We start from the raw sequence: 14,423 nt of genomic DNA, 5'->3' as shown, positions 1-14,423 counted from the left end.
CTGGTTTTTATAGTAAGGGATCTGATCCACAGTACTGATTATAGCATGGTTTTGGGGAAATGGGTTCTGTGACAGCACAGAACTGCGTTTGAAATTGTAGTTTCCTTTCTTTGGCTAAAGCCAGTTGCAGTTGGGTTTCTATAATTGGCAGTTGCTCCTTGCTGGCACTTCGGCTTCAAATCTTAGAAAAGAGCAGCTTCTGTTTTGCCTAATTTATGAAGTGTCCCTAACACTCCAGAATTCACCTGTGGAATTTTTAAGCTTCAGTGGAAGCAAAAGCAGCACGTACATCAGGAAAAAGAGCCTACAAAATCTAATCCAGGTACAGGAAGATTAATATTGCACGTGGCTGAAGCAGCCTCTGCTGGGAAGTGCCAAACAGCTTCCATTAAGCTGTCCCATTTTTCTCTTCTGCTTACACTGTTTCAGAATCTGTGTTATCACTGCGTTTGTTCTCCATGGCCCAGTGTTTGCTCAGCCTTGCCAGCACCTGAACGTGTTTGTTGCACATTTGCCATGGTGACACATGCAGCAGTTTGCTCCCACTGCCAAATTCCTCCTTGGTCGTTTGCATATCCACTGCCAGGATGTGAATTACAGTTCAGCACCCAAATCTGACAGGCAAATGCACACGTTTGTTTCTGAAGATGGGAGACTTAGTTTTGGTCTGGTTTTGCTACTGAGTTTTTTAATCCACTGCTTACCTACCGAGAGAATAAAAGTTCAAGAATGTATTCAGAATCCCGCACCTGTTGTCTGAGCAGTTTTTCAAAATACCCGGTCTTGTCCCCTGCCGCCCTTCCCGTGCCTGTGGAAGGGGCCTCACCGCTGGTCCCGGGGCTGGGCGGGCTGTGGAAGCCGCCGGTGCCTGTGTCATCCCTGGGGGATGTGTGTGACCCTCAGCCTGTCTGTCACCCGTCCGGGCCCCAGCAGACGGAGTTCACTTACCCATCACTCCTGCTGCTTCTCCCCTTTACGCCCGGGAGGTCCCTGAGAGCTCCTCAGGTGCTCCGTGCTGGGGCTGCCACAGTGCCCCCGTCCCGCCGCCGCACCCGAGGGCCGCGGCCCGAAGCCGCCGGTGCCTGTGTCATCCCTGGGGGATGTGTGTGACCCTCAGCCTGTCTGTCACCCGTCCGGGCCCCAGCAGACGGAGTTCACTTACCCATCACTCCTGCTGCTTCTCCCCTTTACGCCCGGGAGGTCCCTGAGAGCTCCTCAGGTGCTCCGTGCCGGGGCTGCCACAGTGCCCCCGTCCCGCTGCCGCACCCGAGGGCCGCGGCCCCCGGCCGTTCCCGGTCCCCCCCGGCCGTTCCCGTTCCCGGTCCCTCCCGCTCCCCCCCGGCCGTGCCGTTCCCGCTCCCGCTCCCGGGCCCGGTGGCGCCGCCCCCGCCGCCAGGTGCGCTGTTCGCTGCCGCCCTCTGGCGGCGGGCGGCGGCAGCGCCCCGGGCCGCGCGGCGGTGGGCGCGGGGATCGCTCTGAGGATCCCGGTGAAGACGCTGCGGATGCTGGGTTTAAAAACAACTGTTCTAAAACTTAACATAACATTACGCTTGTCAAACCTTGGAATTAAGTGTGTATTCTGGGAGAGCAAAGCTAACTCTCATTTCGGAACAAAAAGAAGTCTTTACCATAGTGTCCAATGCTTATATTCATTTATCAATACAATGGCTTTTCTGTCAGTCACTTCTCCTTTTGGAGTTTTCACTTAATATGCTTAAGAAATAAATATTATTCTTCATTGACATTTCTGGCAGTTACTTTAGACAATTTCCAGTTTTATCAGACCAATATTAAACCCTAACCCTCTTTCCACAAGTTAGCTCCTCCTTCCTAACCTGATGTCACCTGCAAACCTGTGCAAGAGTGAACTTGATTTCTTGATATTCTCAGCTGAGCAGCCCAGCAGCGGAGGCGGGGGCTGCTGCTCGGTGAGCTCTGGCTGACCCTCCAGGCTGCAGAGATGCTGCTTGCTTTGCACACCAAAGCACTCTGGGCTGTTTCCAAAGCTGCCACAACCAGGAGTCCTCACCTGCCCTTCAGGAGCTCAGCCTCTGGGGAGCCAGAGCAGAGCTCTGACCTGTGCTGATTAAACACCTTTTGGCTTTTCCCCATGCCTGTGCCCCCAGGTGAGCTCCCACCTGAGGCGTTTCCACCTCTGGGGCTGCACTTAAGGGTCAGTGGCACAGGCTGAGGCCACAGGAGGGGACAGCGCAGGACCAGGGCCACGTGCACCCTCAGCTTTGTGCAGCAGCCAGTTCTGGAGCTACAGAAGGGCCTGACTGCAAAGCCTCCCTGGGCATTACTGAGGGCAGCTCTGGTTTGAGCTGATAGCATTTCCATCTGGGCTTCACCCTCACGATTGGAGCAGGAGATGGATGAGTTTTGGGGTCCTGCTGGAGCACAGAGCTGCTGGGGAGGCTGGTCCTGCTCCCAGTCCTGCCCCTGGACAACACCAGGAAAGGAGCTGAGAGCCCCAGCTGGAAGCATTTTTACCTTCAATTATCCACCACAGGCAGAAGGAATTAAATCATTTGGGGCAATGAAGCTGGAGCAATGGGGGGTGGGGGAGCTATTTAAAAAGCAACTGCACTAAAATATCACCACATTTGCACAACTCAGAGTTAAGGCTTCACTTTCCCTCAAACTACACGTTAACCTCCATCGCTCAGAACCACTGCAAGAAATTTCTGCTGTGTTTGATTTTCACATTCATGTACGACTTTGCTGACTTTCCTTGACAGCCACCTTATTCCCCATTTTTCCTCTCCTAGAACAGATGGCGTCCCTGCCACCTTGGCGTTGTAGCTGTGCCCTCAGACTCCCAGGCAAGCCAACACAGTGGGAAATGCAGAATCCATAGTGCAGCCCCCGGGCACCAAACCCACCCCAAGGCAACCCTGGCTCCATTCCTGCTCCGTGCCCTCACTGAGCAGAAATACAGCGCTGCAGCACGACCAGACCCAAGGAAATTGGTTCTTGCAATCAGGAGCCCTCTTCCAAACCCTGCTGGGCCTCAGCTCGAGGGTGAAGCCACCACCCTCTTCTCAGGCTCAGCCCACCAGCAGCACCAGGGGAGCTGCCCGAGACAGAGGGGTTGTCTCTAATCCTCAGTAATTGGTGGCAGCTGTCAGCACCATTCCCAGCTGGGGACACGGCTACATTGGCCCCAGCTGTGCCATGCCCCACGGGATGGAGCCAGCCTGGGCAGTGCCAGACCCTGGACTGGCCGTTTGGCCTGGCCTCAGCACATGGAGTTTGTTGGAATGGTTGGGGTTTGCTGGGTGGCTGCAGCTCCTCGGCCCGTGGCAGCAGGAGTGTCTGGGAATGGAGATTAGACACCCCCAGCACTGGGGCTCAGTGTTGGGCATGCTCACACCGACCTGTGCATGAAAACACTGATCTGGAGGTTTTCTGGACTAATAAAGGACTTGGGGGATTGGCAGGTCATTATCTTTCTCCCTGTCTTCTTTAGATGATCTCTGGAGCACCGGATTTTTAGGCAGCAGGGGCCAAAGCCGTCGGCCAGGGGGCTGGCAGGAGGAGCAGGGACCCAATGCTCTGTCCCCAGGCCTGGCACAGCCCAGTGTCCATCCTGGCTGGTCAGTCCTTGGTCCCTGTCCATCCCGGGGACATGCCCTGAGAGCCCCCAGGAGATGGCAGCAGCCCTTCGTGTTTGTGTCCTCCGAGGGGAAATCGGCCCCGCTCCCTTTCTGGAGGCTCCTCTCCACGGGCAGCAGCAGGATGGCCCGGGGTGGCCCGGGGTGGCCCAGGGTGGTCCAGGATGGCCCGGGGTGGCCCGGGGTGGCCCGGGGTGGCCCAGGATGGCCCGGGGTGGCCCAGGGTGGTCCAGGATGGCCCGGGGTGGCCCGGGGTGGTCCAGGATGGCCCGGGGTGGTCCAGGGTGGCCCGGGGCGGCCCGGGGTGGCCCGGGGCACACGCAGGGCTGTGGCAGGGTCCCGTTGCTGCCGGACACAGCATGTTTGTGGCTCTCTGGAGGCCGGGCTGCCGGGGCAGAGCAGGTTCATGGTGCCAGGTGCCCGTGCCCAGCCCATGGGCTGTGCCCCTCTCTGCGTGCTGCCCGTGGCACCCAGCCCCAGCACGCTCTGGCCCCGGGCAAGCTCTGCACCATCCCCATCTGCATTCCCGTTATCCTGGAGTGCAGCCACCGACACGGAGCTGAACTGAGTCTGACGCTGGTTTTGCACGAGTGGATTTACTTTAGAAATGACAGCTGGAACATGATGAATGCTCAGTGGAGACATGTGAGATGCCCTGGGGATGGGGCACAGGGAGCTTTCCAGGTGGGGTTATGCTGTGGATGGCTTTGCACCAGGCTCTGGCACAGCTTCTGGTTCCTTTTTGTCCCAGGCTCTACCCAGGGTGTGCTGCCCTCAGTGATCCCCAAAGGCCAACTAATCCTTCGGGATGCTGCAGCCCAGGCAGCTGCTGCCCTGTGCATGAGCTGCCCCACTGTCCCAGCACTGGGGACACCCTGCAGCCACTGTCCCTTCTCCAGGGTGCTGCTCACCCACAGATTTGCAGTTCCCTGCCTGCTGATCATTCCCTGGGACTGCCACTACTCACTCCAGGATTATTGTAACCCCAAATCCTTGCTCTAGAGCAAGCTCCCATTTCTGTCTGTGGGACAGTGGTGGCTTTCACTGCAGTGGAGGGAGCAGGATAGCACAGCTGGCACAGAGAGCAGTCCCAGGGACCTGGAGGGAGGTGCTTCCTTACCCCAGGTGAGGTAGCTGTGTGGACAGTGCCACTCCCCAGCAGGACACAGGTGGCTGTGGGGGCTGCAGGAGCTGGCACTGGAGGTAGATTCCCCTCGGGGCCTGCTGGCCCCCAGCCCGCCCTGCCAGGCACGATTTTTCAGACAACCAAGTTCCTACTTGGCCATCAGAGCACCAGGTTGGAAAAACAAAGGCCAAGGGCCCAGAGAGCAAACTGCAGGAGAGACTGTAAGTAAGCTGGGCTGCACCCTGGGCACATCTCAGGCACTGGGCTCTGTTTTTGTTCTTGTTTTTGCGAGTGCAAACACCAGGCTCAGAGCTGCAGGAGCCAAACCAGAGGGGTTGGTCTGTCATCTTCATGTCACTTCAGGTGTGGAACGTCTGGGACCCGCAGGGCACGGGGTGAGAGAATGCTGCGTTTGGGTTTGTGTTCCAGCGCTCTGCTAGGACACAGCTGGGCAGGGCCGGGCTCAGAGCAGCTCCTTGGCCATGGCCGAGGGCAGGGCCTCCCGTGCCACGCTGGCAGTGCCCAGGCCTGGCCACCTCCGTGTGAGCAGCACCACCACCTGCACCGTCCTCCTGAGCCCCGGCTGCCCCGCGGCCCCTCCGGCCAGCACGGCCAGGGGCCCACGCTGGGCAGGGCCGCCGGGCAGCCGGGGGGGAGCGTGGCACCTGGGGCAGCCACTGAAACACTCAAAAACCTCACTGCAGCTGCTGCAAGCACCGGAGCATCCCCTGCAGCCCGCGGCCGGGAAGGGCCGGAGCGCGGTGCCCCGGCAGCCGCAGCACAGGAGGGTGTGCAGGGCCCGCGGCAGCGCCCCGTCCTTGGACAGCAGCTCGTGGAAGCTGGGCTTGAGCAGCAGGTACACCAGCGGGTTGTAGAGCGTCGAGGACTTGGCAAGGACGGCCGAGAGCACGAAGGCCAGCGCTGGCACCTGGCTGGCGTCCCCCAGCAGCGCCCACAGCGCCAGCACGGCGTAGGGAGTCCAGGCAGCCAGGAACCCCAGGCACACGGCGATGCTCAGCTGCAGAAGGAGCAGAGCAGATGGCGGCACCGTGAGCCTCCTGAGCTTTCGGGGGACGCTGACACCCCCCAAACCCAGCCACGTGCGGCAGGACCCTGAGCAGCCCTCACACCCCCAGGGAAAGGTGATCTGCCTTCCGGACCTGTACTGGAATGTGGGAGAGCAGGGCAGCAACTCAGCGCAGCCCATGCACAGACCTGCTCCTGCTTCAGGCCACTCGTGCCCTGTCCCGCCTGGGGAACTCGGGAATGGCCTCAGGCTGCTGTGCCAGGTGGGTGCAAAGGACCCAGTGACCTGGCAGGACCAGCTCAGCATCGGACCCCAACAGCTTTCGGCAGCGCTGCAAATCCCTCCTGCAACCTGTGTGGCTTGGGAGGCCTGGAAGTGGGCTGTGCTCAGTCCCCCTGCCCTGAATGGATGTGGATGTTTCCTTTGGAGCCAGGCTTGCAAGTTGTTTTCTTTCTTGCTGGGTTTTTTAAAGGTTATTCGGGGTTTTTTACATATTCTTGGTAAATTATAGTATTAGCTTGTAGTCTGGGGAACAATGACTCATGCAAGTTCCTTTATGATCTTTTCCAATGTAATTTAAAATGAAAACTCCTCCACCTGATGACTTTAAATGAGGAGCAATGTGTTGTTACCCACGCTGGCACAAACACCTGGAGAATTCCTCAGGAACAGCAGACGCCGGGCAGGAGGGGCCCTGCTGCTCACCTGCCCCTGGGCAGCGGGCTGGGCAGGGCACCCCATGACCCCACAGCCCCTAGTCCCTGGTACCTTGAGGAGCAGCCGCATTCCCTGTTCCTTGAGGAACAGCCCCCATTTTCTGTACCCTGGGGAGCAGCCCCATTCCCCCTGTTCCCTGAAGAGCAGCCCCGTTCCCTGTGTTCCCCATACCCTGAGGAGCAGCCCTGTTCCCCATGTTCCCCCTGTTCCCCGTACCCTGAGGAGCAGCCCCGTTCCCCGTGTTCCCCGTGCTCCCTGTGCTACCCGTGCTCCCCGTGCTCCCCGTGTTCCCTGTACCCTGAGGAGCAGCCCCGTTCCCCGTGTTCCCCGTGTTCCCCGTGTTCCCGGTGTTCCCCGTGCTCCCCGTGTTCCCCGTACCCTGAGGAGCAGGCCGTGCAGGCCGCGGGCCCCGCGCCGGGGGGACGTGTGCTGCCTCACGGCTCTCCGCGACGCCCACACCGTCCACAGGATCAGCGCGTAGGACGCCAGGATGAGCAGGCAGGGCAGCAGGTAGCAGAAGATGAAGAGGGCGAGGATGTAGAGCGTGGCCCCCCGGCCGGAGGCCTCCCAGGTGACGCAGCAGGCTGTCCCGTAGGGCTCGGGGCCGTAGCTGCCCCAGCGGGCCAGGGGCGCGCTGGCGAAGGCCAGGGCGTAGGCCCACACGGCCGGCAGCAGCCCGGCGGCGTGGCCCCGCGAGAACCTGCTCCCTGCGGCGTGGGGAGGGCTCCTGTGGGCCAGGGGCAGCGGAGAGGGAGCTGCCCTGGGGCACCCACAGCCCCAGCCCCGGCACAGGAGCCCGGGGAGGCGCTGGGGTCCGGCCTGGGCCGGCCGCGCACCCCTCGGGCCGGAGGAGCAATGCCGGGGCTCCTGTGCTCACTGCCAGGGCTCCTGTGCTCATGGGCACTGCTGGGGCTCCTGTGCTCACTGCTGGGGATCCACCGGGCACTGCCAGGGCTCCTGTGCTCACTGCTGGGGCTCCTGTGCTCACTGCCGGGGCTCCTGTGCTCATGGGCACTGCCGGGACTCTTGTGCTCACTGCTGGGGCTCCTGTGCTCACCAGGCACTGCCAGGGCTCCTGTGCTCATGGGCACTGCCGGGACTCCTGTGCTCAATGCCAGGGCTCCTGTGCTCACTGCTGGGGCTCCTGTGCTCATTGCTGGGGCTCCTGTGCTCATGGGCACTGCCAGGGCTCCTGTGCTCATGGGCACTGCTGGGGCTCCTTGAGGCCACCCAGACCCTGCCACCTGAGGGACCTTTCCCTCCCTGCAGATTGAAGCTCTGGGGGAGATGTTTTGTTTTCATTTTTGTCCCAACCCCCATCGAATCTCAAACTCTCTGATCTTCTAAGGCTCGCTGTAAAGTGCTGTATCTTCAGACATGTATACAAATAACATTTTGCTTTGAAACTAAGCAACTAAGAGCAAGAAGTGATTCTGCACTTCCTCACAGAAGATGGGCTGGGCTGTAGGTGTGCCCCAAGTGCCAGGCTGCCAAGCACTGGCTGACCAAGAGCAGAGGCTGTGCAGGGAAACGCCACTGCCACGTGGGCTGCCTTTCCACAGCCAGCCTACATCTTCATCTTTCCTCCCACCTTTTTAGCCACCTCCTGAGCTGTAGTGCTGGCACCAAGGTGGCTCTGCTCCAGCACTGTCCTTGAGGCACTGAGAGCTGCTGGGGACACACTGGTGGCTGGCAGCAGACACTGGCTCTGAGCACACGGGCAGTGAGTGGGGGAGAGGGGGATAGGAGGGACCCTGGGGTGCTGGTCTGCAAACCAAACTGATATGTATGATTTCCCATTTTGTTTCTGTTTTTGGTCTTTAATGGAAAGTCTATTCTGAAGATAAATGCTAGAGGGAGGATTAGCAGCTGAGCTGAGGAAATTAAGGACTCCAAATTGGAGTAGGAGCTGTGTAAGGAAGATCCATAGCTCCCTCACTTCCTCAGGGGCTCTCTGCAGTGCAATCATTCACCTTAGCTCTGTGGAGGACACGCAGGTGAAAACAGGGCTACAGACATGAGCTGTGACACTGCAACCCCAGCCCTCCTGTATTAATTATTTCAGTGAATTAAATACATTTATCCTATGGCTCTCCCACCAGGGACCAGGGAAAGCAGCTCTCGTTGCTCTGCCAGAGCTTGTGGCTTCCCAGCTGCAGTCTGCTCTAGCCTAAGCTCAAGTCTGTGTATGGACATTCAAAAACCTGCAATCTGCTGTGATACAGCCACACAGACTGGGGACATGGTTTAGAGCTGGACTTGGGAGTGCTGTGGTAACAGCTGGACTCAAGGATCTTATAGATATTTTCCAGCCTAAACTTGTTTCTGTGATTCCGTGACAAAATATTGACTGGGAATGAGTTGCCCTGGGGCAAAGCTTTCCCTGAGGAGGTGGATGTGGCTCACTAAAGGAAAAGGGCTCTGTTAACCGGGCGGGGTGTGAGTGAGGATCGGATAACGCATCCCAGCACCTACCGTATGCCGGGTAGCAGACCTTGAGGCAGCAGAGCGTGCTGAGCACCGTCAGGCTGGCCAGGCTGCACAGCCCGAACAGGACCCCGCAGAAGGCGTAGAGCGTGCACACGGCCTGGTCGAAGAGCCACCTGCAAGGACAGCCCGAGGTGAGCCCGTCCCTGCCCCTCAGCCCTGCCCTCGGCTGCACTGGAGCTTCTCCTGCGTGGGAGTTTCCCAGCGGATTTCCCATTCCTGCAGCAGAGCTGGGCTCGTGTGGGAGGCTCCAATGGGCTGCACGCTGCAGCACCTGAGCTGCAAATATGGGCATGGCCTTGGCCCTGATTTGTTCCCTGAGCACCCCAAAGATGCCCGTGGGTGGAGCTGGGGGTGCAGGAGCTGCCCTGACCCACAGCAGCTCCCACCACTGCAGTGCCAGCTTGGACACCCACCCGCAGACCCCTTTTGCAGTGAGGAGCTGCAGGGACAGGGAGCAGAAAGCACAGGCTGTGGGATGGCTGCCTGGGAGCTTACGTGTGCCCCCGTGGCACCCCGAGCCCCTCTGCACCTGCCAGGGCTCTCCTGGCTCCCAGGCAGTGCGCACACCGGGCCACTGGCCAGGGCAGGGCGGCTCCCACGAGGTACCTGTGTGCAAAGAAGGAGGAGGTGGCCAGGGGGAAGAGCGTCACCGTCATGCTCAGGTCGCTGACGGCCAGGTTGACGATGAAGAGCTCGGCAGGTTTCAGCAGGGACCTCTTCTGATGGGCCACCAGCAGCAGCAGTGAGTTCCCAGACAGGGACAGGATGCCTGTGGAGGAGGCAGAGCATGGTGCTGAGTGTGACAGAGCCAGGACAGCACCAGGAGCATCCTGAGATGTTTGGAGGGAAACACTGCAAAGTCTGCAGAGCGTGGAGAGGGCTCCAGGCTTCCCTCTCTGGGGTGGGCTGAGCAGGGGAGCCCACGGGACCCACAGAGCTCTGTGAGCACATCTGGAGCTCCTTTACATTGGATTGGATCCCTTCCCCTCCCTGAGATCCTACAGAGGTGTTTGGTAAGAGGGCAGAGATGGGATGAGGCTGCAGCAGGCTCCGGGTGCAGGGTCTGGCCGCAGTCACTTGCTGCAGCTGAAGGAGCAAGGGGCACTTCCTCCCAGCTAGATAAACAGGAGCTCTGCGAGACTGCTCCTCTGATGTGGGGCCAGCGAGCTGGGCCCCTTGGCCTTCGCAATTTCTTCCTGGCAAAGTCACTCCTGTGAGTCTGCACTGTCCCATATCATGGTAACAAAATAAACAAGAAGAAAGGCATTAGGAAGATCAAGGAAAATCCAGACTAAACAAAAGAAGGCTCTTTGTTTGCTATTAATGTATTTAAATCAACAGCGGTGATTTAAGTTTTATAATAAGGGCTTTCTCTTTTTCATCACATAATTGTGATTTCATGGAAAAGAGGTTTCAGTGTCCTCAGAAGGGGAATCATTGCTGCTTTCGGGGCAGGTTGAGCAGGGTAAGAGTTCCTCCCTAATGGATTAGGCTGCAATTAAATCTCATGGCAAGAACCCGCTTCCAAAGCCACTGAATGGCCAACACTGAGCTCCCCTCAGGGAACAGGACTCCCACGTGGGATCTGGGCAAATCCAGAGCTCTGGAGGATTTGGAGTCACTGGAAAGCAGAGTATTGAGATGTTTATCCTTTTTCCCAGCCTCACAAGGCATTTTTCCCACAGAGCAAGTCTCACATCTGTGCTAAGTACACTTTATTAGCTTTTCCAACTCATGCTGAAGTCAACGGCCAGCTCGGGTTCCAGACCCTCTTCAATGGACCTGAAGCTGGTGGTACCAACAGAGCCCTTGCCTGTCTCACCTCAGGTGGCTGTGGTAGGAGTTACAGGACATTCCTCAAAGTTATTCAACTTCTCAAATATTTAAAACCATAACAGGAACTTGCAATTCACCTGAGAGGGGAATGCAGTCACCAGACCATACTTTTGGGTAACATGGGAAGGGTCAGTTTAATTAATCTGCTAATGACTGGACACTTCTAGAAGCACCAGTGACTGAAAAGGCCTGACTGTCTCTGGCAGGCAGCTGGGCAGGGACATGGGGATCAACAGGCCATCTTTCCTTACCAAAGACCAAATAGAGAGTGCCAAAAATCAGGTCTTCTCTCTCCGATAAGGTGGAGGTGAACACTGAGGTGTTGGACGCATTCCCCATCTGTAAAGCAAGACACACATGGGAGTGAGAGTGAATTCTGGCTGAGGAGGAGTGCCCAGCTCCCTGAGTTCCCCAGAGGATCTGTGACACATCCCTGGCCAGCAGGGTCCTCTGGCCAGCGCTGCCTGCAGCACTGAGCAGCCAGGGGTGGGCTCAGGCTGGTAATCCCACTTGACTGCCATTCCTCCAGCCACAGGTTTCACTGCTGAGCATCAGCCTTTGCGTGGCAATTCTCTGGGCAAGTCCTGGCCTTGTGTGACTGCACAGGCACGGCGTGTTGGGACACAGGGGCTGCCTGCTCGGAGCAGCCAGGACACCCCCGAGCTGGCAGCCCCCAGGGCTGATGGGTGGCAGCAGGACACAGGGCTGGTGGTGGGAGGGGGCTCTGGGCTCCTCTCCTCCCACCCTGGATGCTCAATTCTTCACAGCCCAGTGAAAATTATCTTCTTTACTCTCCTGTGCTTTTCAGAGTGTCTGTGTACAGGGATGGGAGATTTATATCTCCCTGTACAGACCAAGTGACTCTGCACATGAGAACGATGTTTTCATTAATCTAATTGGGAACAACCTTCATTTAGAGCTGAGCAAATCACTCCTGAATTTCTCATAATGCACAGTTCTCCCCTAGGCCACAGCTGATCTTCCTCAAGAGCCTTTGGAAGCAGCCAAGCTGAGCACATCACCTCTCCAAGAGGCTTTAGCAAAGCATCTGTGTATTCAGAGCACAGAGCCAGGGAAAAAGGAGGGACTGTGGCCACACAGCTGCACTGGTGATGAGACAGGGCAAGGCCCAGCATAAACAGTCTGGAAGGAATTGTTCCTGCTCCTCAGCACACATGCAGCAAAGGAGAGAACTGGCAAAGCTTGTAGGATTTGATTTCCTTCAGATCCCTGGCAGGTCTCCATCCTGCAGTACAGCAGGGGAGCTGCAAGTGTCCTGTGAGATCAGGCTGGCAAAAAGCACCAATAATCACAGGACAGGAATTTCTATTTCTGACATATTGCTTACGATAAACCTGATTTTCGTGATTGTGCTTGAGCTGCCTGTAAAGCACACCTCTCTCATTCTAATACAGAACTGATGAAAATGCATCTCTTGTTCTGATCAATGTGCTGCTGTCACTGACATAGACGATAAATCAGTTTTATAGAAATGTGGAGAGCTATCCCTCTTGTGTCCAAAAGTAAATCATAAATTGGATCCTCCCATCAAGGTGAGCATGTGGTGGGGGATACCTGCCCAGGCACATCCTTTAGGGAGAGTCACAAACTGCAGAAATATCAGTGCAGGTACCAAACACATCCACAATGATTTCTGACAGAAACAGCTACAGAAGTTTCCTTCCAACTCAGAAATATTCCAAACACATGACTGTGCTCAGTCAAGACGAAATCTGTGACTCCTGTGGGGGGATTCAGCCTAGACTGTCCTTGGAGGTACAGCCAGCACTGAGCAGCCCTTCAACATCAAACTGCTCAGCCACGTAGAGCTGCGTGCTCTGGGCACGCAGAGCTGCTGAATTTGATTTAAGCTCCATTGCTCAGACGCTGCTCTGAGAAGAGACAGACTGTGAAAGCTCCTTTCCCCTCAATTTAATCAGACTTCAAAATGAGATGCAGTTTTCCAAGCAGCTGCTGCCAGAGGTACATTACAAGGAAACCCTCGTATTCTGCATCCCAGCCCTTATTCCTGTGTTCACGGGAAGAATCAGACCTAAACCCAAACCTACACCCACGCCCGTGTCTGGCACCTGGGAGAACACTGGCATGGCTGGACTGGCCTGGTCACATGCACTCTGTCTGCATGGAAAATCCTGCTTTCATTTTGTGTGATTGTCAGCTTTGCCCTTTTCTCCTCCAGACTTGAACAGTTGCTTTCCTTCAGCAGACGTGCTACAAAGCCAGAGTCTGCCTTGGAGAGGAGGAAGAAACCTGATGAGCCTGGAAGCTCTCCTGACATCCAGACTCTTTCGATAGTCAACAGCAGAAATCAATTTCTGCAATTCCCAGCACAGGGGAAGCTCAGACACTGTTGCCTACCTAGCAAATAGTGCAGGCTTTAGAAAGTCACAGAATAGCAGAAGCACACAGCTGGGCAGCGCTCAGGGTGGGAAGGACAGGCAGCAGTGTGAGGACAGACCCCTACCCGAAATCACAGAGTTCTCCTGTGCCAGGGCTGCCCATCCCCACTGGCTACAGACAGTAAAACCTGCTTTCTGCCTCAGTTTCCCACCCGGGACTCCTGCAAGCCTCTTTTAGGGGAGTTCGACCCTGCCCACAGCCCCAAGCGTGTCACTCGCTCACACACACCGCCGGTGCTCAGGGCAGGCACGGAACACACAGCTCGGACCCGGGGGGCTCCCGGCGCTGCTGCACCCGGGCGGGACCCGTGTCCTGCCCTCACCCGGGGGGATCCGCGGGACCCGTGTCCTGCCCTCACCCGGGGGGATCCGCGGGACCCCTGTCCTGCCCTCACCGGGGGGGATCCGCAGGACCCCTGTCCTGCCCTCACCCGGGGGGATCCGCGGGACCGCTGTCCTGCCCTCACCCGGGGGGATCCGCAGGACCCCTGTCCTGCCCTCACCCGGGGGGATCCGCGGGACCCGTGTCCTGCCCTCACCCGGGGGGATCCGCGGGACTCCTGTCCTGCCCTCACCCGGGGGGATCCGCGGAACCCCTGTCCTGCCATCACCCGGGCTGGGGGCACCCGGGGCCCCGCGTCCCTCCGGGGCAGCGCCTCACCTTTCCCGGAGGAGTCCCGGGCGCTGCCCGCTCCTGTCCCCGCCGCAGGAACTTACCGGGGCTCCGCGGGGCGGAGGCGGCTCCGCCACTCGCTCAGCACCGCCGGCGACGGACAGCTCCGCTGGGCACCGCGCCGCGCTGAACTGAACTGTCCGCACCGCTCTGTGTCCCTCCCGCACGGCGCGGTGTCCCTCCCGCACCGCTCTGTGTCCCTCCCGCACGGCGCGGTGTCCCTCCCGCACCGCTCTGTGTCCCTCCCGCACGGCGCGGTGTCCCTCCCGCACCGCTCTGTGTCCCTCCCGCACCGCTCTGTCCCTCCCGCACCGCGCTGTCCCTCCCGCACCGCGCTGTGTCCCTCCCGCACCGCTCTGTGTCCCTCCCGCACCGCTCTGTGTCCCTCCCGCACCGCTCTGTCCCTCCCGCACCGCTCTGTGTCCCGCCCTGCCCGCGGAGCTGGCCGGGCTGAGGGACAAGGGACAAGGGACACGGCCTCCACCGCCCCGGTGTCTGCCCCCGGGGGTCACCCCGC

At 58.5% G+C, this 14,423-nt stretch overlaps 1 protein-coding gene across 1 annotated transcript; it reads right to left on the bottom strand.

Moving 5' to 3' along the window:
* Window positions 1-5,206: 5,206 nt before the first annotated feature.
* Window positions 5,207-11,152, bottom strand: LOC121359464 (opsin-5-like). Its single transcript, XM_041478410.1, has 5 exons — window positions 11,065-11,152; window positions 9,584-9,746; window positions 8,963-9,090; window positions 6,866-7,194; window positions 5,207-5,761 (listed from the first exon to the last, which is right to left on the bottom strand). The coding sequence occupies exons 1-5, from the start codon at window positions 11,150-11,152 to the stop codon at window positions 5,207-5,209; spliced, it is 1,263 nt and encodes a 420-aa protein (XP_041334344.1).
* Window positions 11,153-14,423: the final 3,271 nt, after the last annotated feature.

Source organism: Pyrgilauda ruficollis, unplaced genomic scaffold (genome assembly GCF_017590135.1).
Source record: "Pyrgilauda ruficollis isolate IOZ18807 unplaced genomic scaffold, ASM1759013v1 scaffold45, whole genome shotgun sequence".
Lineage (NCBI taxonomy): Eukaryota > Metazoa > Chordata > Aves > Passeriformes > Passeridae > Pyrgilauda > Pyrgilauda ruficollis.
The sequence above is the reverse complement of the archived record's forward strand: the minus strand, read 5'-3'. Positions and strand labels throughout refer to the sequence as shown.